The 9,375-nt window shown below is 35.8% G+C and overlaps 1 protein-coding gene across 1 annotated transcript; it reads left to right on the forward strand.

Moving 5' to 3' along the window:
- Positions 1–8,304: 8,304 nt before the first annotated feature.
- Positions 8,305–8,866, forward strand: LOC145104696 (uncharacterized). Its single transcript, XM_079041892.1, has 2 exons — positions 8,305–8,313; positions 8,390–8,866. The coding sequence occupies exons 1-2, from the start codon at positions 8,305–8,307 to the stop codon at positions 8,864–8,866; spliced, it is 486 nt and encodes a 161-aa protein (XP_078898018.1).
- The last annotated feature ends 509 nt before the right edge of the window (positions 8,867–9,375 follow it).

Below are 9,375 nucleotides of genomic sequence, written 5' to 3' on the forward strand. Positions count from 1 at the left end.
ATGAATGGAACATATTGATATAATTCTGAATAGATAGGATTCTATTAAGAATGGATAGTCATATGGAAATTATGGAAAAGGTTCCATAATGGGAGTTTGATATCAATAATCTATGAGTAAGTTAGAAACTTATATGCAAGAAGGATGTTCAAAGGAATGTACTTTGAATATGAGACTTCGTATCTATGGAATTGTCTTGTAACAATCTCCAATGGAAATTTTTGTAATTGGCAAAGTCTCTGTGACTTGTGTACATAGTCATTACAAAAGGATCACTGCATATAAGTTTAGAATCTAACAAATTACAGTAAGTGGCAAGAACTTGGTATTCTTACACTTACGATAAGGATTTGGAATTGTGAAATGAGTATCGTTGGAAATGTTTATAATTGATCTATTTCACAAAGTAAGGACCGTAGGTAAACATAGTCTGCATGCTTGGAGCATGTGATAGCTATTGTTTTAATTCAAGTATTAGTTACTAAATCGAAACAATATACAATGAATAATGTGTAATCAATATGGTGATTAAATAAAAGGTGTTTTATTTACACTCAAAAGTTTTGGCGCCATATAGGATTAGTATTATTCTTGAGTTTCACTTTGCATGTTTTGACTTCCCGAATAATAAGATTATTCAAACCATCCACAGTCGATCATACTTTGAAAGTAGGTAATGAGGCTAGACTGTCATGAGTTGGCTTGTAGATTGTCTAAGGCGTTAGACATATCAAAAGTTTGCTACACCATTCGTGAGTACTCCTGAAATAAGATTTGAGTATTAGATTAACCCACGCTCACCTGAATCACTTCATGGAATTTATCACGAGTGATTGTGAGACAATAATATCATATAATCTTCAAACTAAGATATATGAGTTGTTGACTACGAGTTGGTTGTGCATTGATGATACGAAAACGCATCAGTAACTTGATGTTATAAAATGTATCGTTGTGCATGACGTAATGAGTAATTAGTACAAGCATATAATGTCGAAGTTTATTTGTTCCTTTTATCCTAAGAGGATTAAAAGCGATATCTTGGGACCCTCGATGATTTTGTTTTGACTATGTGCCGGACCCGGTCAAAACTAAATTGATGTGTTCAGTTATGTTCTATGGCAGACGAATCAGAAATCGGGAAACAAATTATAGGACAATAAGTATGACTATGTTCCATGTAACTGTCCGCATAGATATCTTGAGAACAGAGAATTATATGATCCCTTATCTAAAGGACGCGTCACTGACTAGGTCAGAGTTCAACATCGGCTTTTGAAAGCTACGATTGTTAAGTCGGATCCTGAAGTTGCATTGGCAGTTATTGTTATTAGACTTATCCAAGTGGGAGACTGTTGGATTTAGTGTCTAAGCCCATAACTATAACTGGGATGTACTTGACCCGATCGTAGCATGGTCCTTTTGGGTTGCCTTCACCAGTGCAATTTGATAGGATGGACTTTTGAGAATAAGGTTATTTATGATTTATTAATATATTACAAGTATAATATATTAATATGAAATCATATTATTTAATTAGTATTGATCAAGAATTAATTTGGAATTATTTTTGTGATCAAAAGAGACTAATTAAATATGTAGGGATTGATTATGTAAATCAATGATTCTTATAGTGTGGGCTAATGATCCATGGTTATTTAGGATTGGCTAAACCAATGAGATAGTCCATGGATAGTCCATAGAGGTTTAACCCATGGAGCCTAAGTAATATGAAATGTCATTAGGGTTTAAAAGGTGTAACCCTAGCATTTGCTACACTATAAAAGGAATCCCTCATGGCCAAAATCGGTGACACGATGGTACACCTATCATTATAAGAGTTTGATATTGATTTTTGCTAACTAGTTTATTCTCTCAAGTGTAGGTTCCCATTTTGTCGATTGGATTGGTGCGGAAGATATTACCAATAAGATAATCGTGTATGAACATGATGAACAAGATATGTGAGTAAAACTGTTGTAAATAGATAGAGAGATATAAAATATTACAAGAACACTCATGGGTTGGGAGAGATAACTCTTCCATGGTGGGAGAGGTCCCACCACACTCTCTCTAAACTACAAAGTCTACATAGTGAACACTTAATAATAAAATGACCATCACCTCCACTTTATATACTAGTGGAGGGAATATGCTTTTCATACAAGGGAATATTCTAACCTAACAAACACTCAACATTGTAGAGCATTTTCATGCTCCAACAATCTCCCCCTAAATGTTCGGAAATGGTGAGGGTAAAGCAGTGATAAAAGGCAGAACATCCGACAGGCAGGTCCGGTAGGTCTGGTGCTGAAGCGTCTCAGAAGTGCTGAAGTTGTCGTGATCTTGGAATCTGACAATGGAATCTCTAGCATCAAAGAACAAACAGAGAAACCCCAATCTCTGAATAAAAGTATGAAATCCCAATCTTCGAATGTGATCTGTCCCCAAAAACCAATCATGTTCACAGTCTCCCCCTCGACTGTAGAACCGAAGAGCACAATCTCGAATCACACAACGTCTTCAATATTCCGAAGTCGAATGAAAATGCACCAAAAAATCTCTGAAGAATAACCTGCTGAAAATGTGAACCATCCAAAAATGAAGTCCGAATGATAAATAATGTGAATCCGAAGACATGGTCTAGCAATGCCAAAAATTTGATCGTAAGATCAAAAAGAAGTGCCACGCCGCATCGCTAAAATAATCATCGTCTTCAAAATATCGCAAATCCAAACTCGAGCAATCATAAGATCTGAACCGGGTGCAAACACAAATGAGACATCCCAAAGTGTAGAGTCTGAAGATAAATAATCATAATCCAAAGAACATCAAGTAATGCCAAAAATTTGATCTGTGAAGACCAAAAATCAGTGCCACATCACACTACTAAATGAATCTTCGTCTTCAAATGTCTCTAACGTCAAAACTCCAATAATAAACCAGAATGGATGCTCATGATTCTCCCCCTATTTTTGATCGATCATGCAATAAAGATCAAAAATAATCATGAAACTGGGAAAGAAAATACGTCGGATATGATGGAGCATCGCAAGCTCCCCCTTGATGTGAGCATCTACCCGTAAAAACGAGGATATTATTCTCGGTCATAGGTAGACATGGTGATGTATCGCTGAACTGAACAAACAATGTAGAATATATCATAAAACCCGCTGCTGAAAAATCATAATGCTGAACCGAAGTAATGCCGAAAACCAAAATGCAAACCCGAACTCCCAAATGATGGTCCGAAACCATATATAAATAGTCCGAAGGGAGTAAAAATGAGAGTAGCTCGGTAGAAGTGAGACACAAAAATAATAATCTCTTAACCAACTGTGTCTTCACTCATAATCAGCAAGAAGAATGAAGTCTTGAATCATGGGGCTAAAATTGGTGTTAAAAAAATTTTGGTTTTAATAAAAAAAATTGGTTTTAATAAAAATAATTGGTTTTAAAAAAATAATAGGTGTTAAATAAAATTAATTGGTTTTAAAATATCATGAAGGAATAAATTGGTTATAAAAAAAAATGGCAATTGGTTTTAATAAAAAAGCTTAAAAGGAATGAGAAAAAAAGCGGAGTTAAAAAAAAGGGTTAGGAGGTGGATCCATAACGAAAATGGATTCACTAAGGAAAATGGGTTAAGCTGAAAAATATTAGAAGTTAAAAAAGGTTAGGAGTGGAAAAGTTTAGGAGTGAAAATTCCGGAGTGAGAAAATAGGGTCAGGATTTTATTTTTATTTTTTATTCCGGATTTTTTTGAGTTCGGAAATGAAAGGGTGAGTCCGGAATTTTTTGAGTTCGGATTTTTTTTTGATGAGGAATGGTTGGGTAAAATGGGTTTTAAAAGAAAATTTCCTAAATGGGTTGTGAGTTCCTAAGCAAAAAGTGGTTCCGGAGTGGTATTTGGAAGAAAAGGTCCGGAGCAAAAGAAAGATTCTGATTTCCGAAGCAAAAAAAAAAATAGCTCCGGAAGGTGGGTTCCATGCTGAGTCCGGAACAGGTATTGGCTTCGGAAGTAAAAGGCAAGTGTATGGGTCGAGTCCGGAAGCAAATGTTTCATTTTTGAGTGTGCATGCATTAACCGACAAAAGTAATTTAAAGTAGATGTGACAAAGCTGAAACGTGTGGCAGGATGCTGTCATATGCACAGGTGTGAGAAATAGACTAATAGAGTTTGACTTACAAAAGCGACAACAATATCAATTTGATGGGTTGGCTAGTGTATGTGTTACATGGCAACTGGGCTTCACATTTCTTGTCGCTTACTCTTGTAAAAGGTGTCCCCACTTATGGAACACATTTAATGCTCCATTAAAGTTTTCCATTCACGTGTGTTACCACAAAAATAAATATGAGACACACCAATGCATTTGAGGCAACAAATAGAATTTGTACTTTCTGAATATAAGTGCCTAAACACACTAAAATCCATTTTGTTCAAACTCTCTATTTTATCCACCGTCTTTTATCCCATAATCATATATTTTTGTCTTTTTCTAAACATCTTTTTTTCATGGGATAATAAGATCAAACACCATCTTTTTAACATGAGACTTCATCTTCTTCAGCAAACATATTTTATTTTCATAAACTCAAATTCAACAGCAGCAAAAATGTATTGAACAGTAGCAGCAAAATTTTTATTTTTCTAACAACATCACCAACAAAACAGTAAATAACTCACAGAAGATTTTTCAGTTGCGAAGGCTGAGACAATTTTCATAAATGACGAAAATCTTCAAGATAATAAACCAATCGGGATCGTTCCCTTGAAATAATCGTGAGATCTCCAAGGTCTTGCTTTGATACCACTTGTAGGTTCCGTTTTGTGGATTGGATCGGTGCGGAAGATATTACCAAGAAGATAATCGTGTATGAACATGATGAACAATATATGTGAGTAAAACTTTAGTAAATAGATAGAGAGATATAAAATATTACAAGAACACTCATGGGTTGGGAGAGATAACTCTCCCATGGTGGGAGAGATCCCACCACACTCTCTCTAAACTACAAAGTCTACATAGTGAACACTTATCTCTCCCACCACACTCTCTCTAAACTACAAAGTCTACATAGTGAACACTTAATAATAAAATGACCATCACCTCCACTTTATATACTAGTGGAGGGAATATGCTTTTTATACAAGGGAATATTCTAACCTAACAAACACTCAACATTGTAGAGCATTTTCATGCTCCAACATCAAGCCTCCTCTTGCATTTGGCGTTTGTGACACATTAGAGGCATCACACTTGAGGTGCTAAAGCTTTCAAAGGCCAAGAACTACAACTACATCAAGAGGTATTCATCTAACTATGAGTTTTATATTGTATATCCTCCATTGTATGCTAGTTAGGATGTAATCTTTGGAAAATTGAAAATGCATGTATAATTAGAGAAAACATAGATCCAAAGCATCTAGGGTTGCATGTGCACCATAGGAGTGTTATAGTGCTTAAAACCCAAAAAATATATACTCGATAATGATGTTTAAGTGTATGATCGCTATGCTCATTACAAGCTCAATCCCCTCTACTAAAGTAAGAAGAAGACAAATCAGAGATATCGATGTTGTGTTCAAGACAAAATGACTTTACATGAGCGAGAAAACTATCCCATCTTTCATCTTTTATTTTTTACAATAGCAATTTGGTGGATGCAACTAACCTCAATGCATTCAATATATCTTGAGATTGTCTTTGTAAAGCTTGTCAAGGTAAATCTGTGATCTCCATTATTTCTTTCTCGAGATGTAGAACAAAAATGAATTCAAATGTAGTAATAGTATCATATGCTAAATATGCATCTCCTTTGATCGAACTAATTCCATCCTCAATAATTTTAAGTAAAACCTCACAAATCGGACTAAGCATTTTTATTAAACTTGAAACCGATTTCAAGTGAGAACCCCATTGGTATCCCCAACCATTGTAATGCACCAATTTGAGTAAGGCCTCTGCCAGTCTCCAACTCACCAATAGATTTAAAATATACCATTTGTTCGGCTTGTGCATCCCTTAGTTGGTCGGAGCACTTGGAAGAAGCACCAACGACATTGATAACAAAAGATAATTTAGTAAAAAACTTTTGCACCGCAATAACTCCTTGTGAAGCGGCCATTAATGCTAATTGCAGTCGATGAGCAAAACAATGAACATAATATGCAGGTGGACAATCCTTTGAAATCAATGCTTGTAAACCTTTGAAATAACCTTGCATATTGCTTGCACTGTCATACCCTTAGCCACGAATCGACTTAAAATCAAGATTGTTATGTGTCAATAGAAAATAAATTATATCCTTCAGAATTTGTGATGTAGTGTCAAGAACATGAACAAGTCCAAAGAAACGCTCCATAATAACGCCATCTTTATTTACGAATCTCAGAACAATAGACATTTGTTCTATTGACACATAACAATCTTGATTTTAAGTCGATTCGTGGCCAAGGGTATGACAGTGTAAGCAATATGTGAGGTCAATTCAAAGGTTTACAAGCATTGATTTCAAAGGATTGTCCATCTGCATATTATGTTCATTGTTTTGCTCATCGATTGCAATTAGCATTAATGGCCGCTTCACATGGAGTTATTGCGGTGAAATTTTTTTGGGAAAATGACACATACGCCCTATGAAGTTTCTAGGGTTTATTCTTTTAGTCACTTAACTTTTTAAGTGGCTTTTTAAGGGAACAAATTTGGTTTTGTCGGGTCCAATATGTCCTTTTTGAGAAAACGAAGGGGTAACCCGGTTACCCCTTATGCCAACTCACTTATTTTTATATTTTAATAAATTAAAAAAATTAAAAGGTCCCACAACATCTGAATCTCTCTCTCTCTCCAATAACACACACATACGCACACCTGCAAGTTCCTTCCATAGTCTTCTCCCTCCCTTTTTTATTCATCGATCCGACATGCCCCAACTCATCTGATCGATCCAGGTTGTGGTGTTTCCCGTCTTTCTGTCATCTTCGACCGACAACTAGCTCCCCTCCCCATCTGATTCGTCTTCTCAGTGACCCATGTGAGAAATTTCAAGCCAAAAAAACCCACATACAATCATTATCAATGAAGAACATCTCACAAATACATACACAAGACCCAAAAGGAATTCAAACCCGAATCAGATCTAATTTCTGGATTGGTCTCTCAAGCTCCGTTGATGGGTGTGGAGAGCAGTCTCTCCGCTAAGTTCTTGTTCTCCATCTGTCATCATTGAGGTCCTAGTGCTAGGCATACCAGATTACAATGAAACATTTGGTCGAGCATACGACCATAACACCTCTATTCTCTCTTTCCTATGTTCCTTTTTTGCACCCAGTTCCAATTTTAACAATAATAACTATAAATCTAAACAAAACTAAAAAAACCACAAAACCAAGAATTTTTTTCAGGTTCTCATATGTGTTCAAAATATCAATCGGAACTTTGATAACAAAATATTCAGGCTTAGTATCAGTGTACCCGACCCACCTTATTGTCGACCATCCATATGCAAACAAACACCACCATCTACTTGGATCTTTGTCTCATCTTTTGACGCTTTCTCCTCAACCTCCTCATTCTCTTCTTTAACTGGGTTGACAAATCCAGAGCTTGAAACCCCTTGAACCCAAGAAAAAATCCCCTTGAAACCCACTGTCTTCTAAAGACGAAGTTTATGGCAAAAAGTCATTGAAGAAATTTTCAAACTGAGAGAGAAAGATTTTTAAGGGGATGGAGAAGACTGGGATGAGGCTGTGCGTTTTTTAATTTCAGGAGGTGTATATGTGTGTGTTTTTTAGTTTATACAGGAGAGAGAGAGAGAGAGAGAGAGAGAGAGGGAGAGAGAGAGAGAGAGAGAAAGAGAGAAAGATGGGTGGGCCCCAAGTTTTGTCTATGTGTCCCTTAAACCGGCTAAAACAAGTAAAAGGGACTAAAAGGACAGGTTGCCCACAACTTGGTTCCCTCATAAAGCCACAAAAAAACTTTAGTGACAAAAAGGGTCAACCCTAAAAATTTTGTGGGCTATATGTGTCATTTTCCCCAAAAGTTTTTTTTACTAAATTATCTTTTGTTAATAATGTCGTTGGTGCTTCTTCCAAGCGCTCCGACCAACTAAGAGATGCACAAGACGAACAAATGGCATATTTTAAATCTATTGGTGAGTTGGAGATTGGTAGAGGCCTCAATCAGATTGGTGCATTACAACAGGCTGGGGATACCAAATGAGGTTCTCACTTGAAATCGCTTTCAAGCTTAATAAAAATGTTTTGTCCGATTTGTGAGGTTTTACTTAAAATTATTGAGGATGGCACTGGTTTGATCTAAGGAGATGCAAATTCAGCATATGAGACTATTACTACATTTGAATTCATTTTTTTCTACATCTCGAGAAAGAAATAATAGAGATCACAAATTTACTTTGCCAAGCTTTACAAAGACAATCTCAAGATATATTGAATGCATTGAGGCTAGTTGCATCCACCAAATTGCTATTGCAAAAAATAAAAGATGAAAGATGGGATAGTTTTCTCGCTCATGTTAAGTCATTTTGTCTTGAACGCAACATCGATATCCCTGATTTGTCTTCTTCTTACTTTAGTAGAGGAGCTCGAGCTCGTAATGAACATAGTGATCATACACTTGAACATCATTATCGAGTACATATTTTCATCAAAGCAATTAACTGTCAGTTAATGGAATTAGATCATCGGATCAATGATAGCTCGATGGAGTTACTCCATCTTTCAACAACTTTAGATCCTAAAAGTTCTAATGAGCCTTTTCGAACTGGTGATGTATGTCAATTACTAGAAAAGTTTTATCCTGAAGATTTCAATGAAACCGAGATAAATCTTTTGAAGATGTAACTCCAACATTACGAGGTGGATGTCGTTCAACGTGAAGATTATAAACAATTGATATCTATTTCAGAATTGTGTCAATGGTTGATAAAGACTAGAAGAGCCACCAATTTTTTTCTTATTTATCGAGTAGTTAGCTTTATACTAACTCTTCCAGTTTCCACTGCTACAACAGAGAGATCGTTTTCAACAATGAGTCTTGTTAAAACAAGGCTACGAAATAAAATGGAAGATGAGTTTTTGAACGACTCGTTGCTTTTGTACTTCGAAAGGGAGCTTGAAGAAAAAATTACTTTAGAGACGATTGTGCAAGACTTTAAAGACGTAAAAGATCGACGAATTCCACTTTAATGTGCGATGTTAGAATATTTTATATTAATTGTTTTGTTTGATTTTTTTATATTTTATGACGTTGAATCGAATAATTTTTTTTAGTGTTTCTTTTAAAAATCTGGTTTCGGCCCCCTTGGTACAACTTTTCGTGTGTCACACCCCCGGCCGAGGCGGCGGAACAT

Source organism: Lactuca virosa, chromosome 4, assembly GCF_052849685.1.
Source record: "Lactuca virosa cultivar CGN04683 chromosome 4, Lactuca_virosa_CGN04683_v6, whole genome shotgun sequence".
Taxonomy (NCBI): domain Eukaryota; kingdom Viridiplantae; phylum Streptophyta; class Magnoliopsida; order Asterales; family Asteraceae; genus Lactuca; species Lactuca virosa.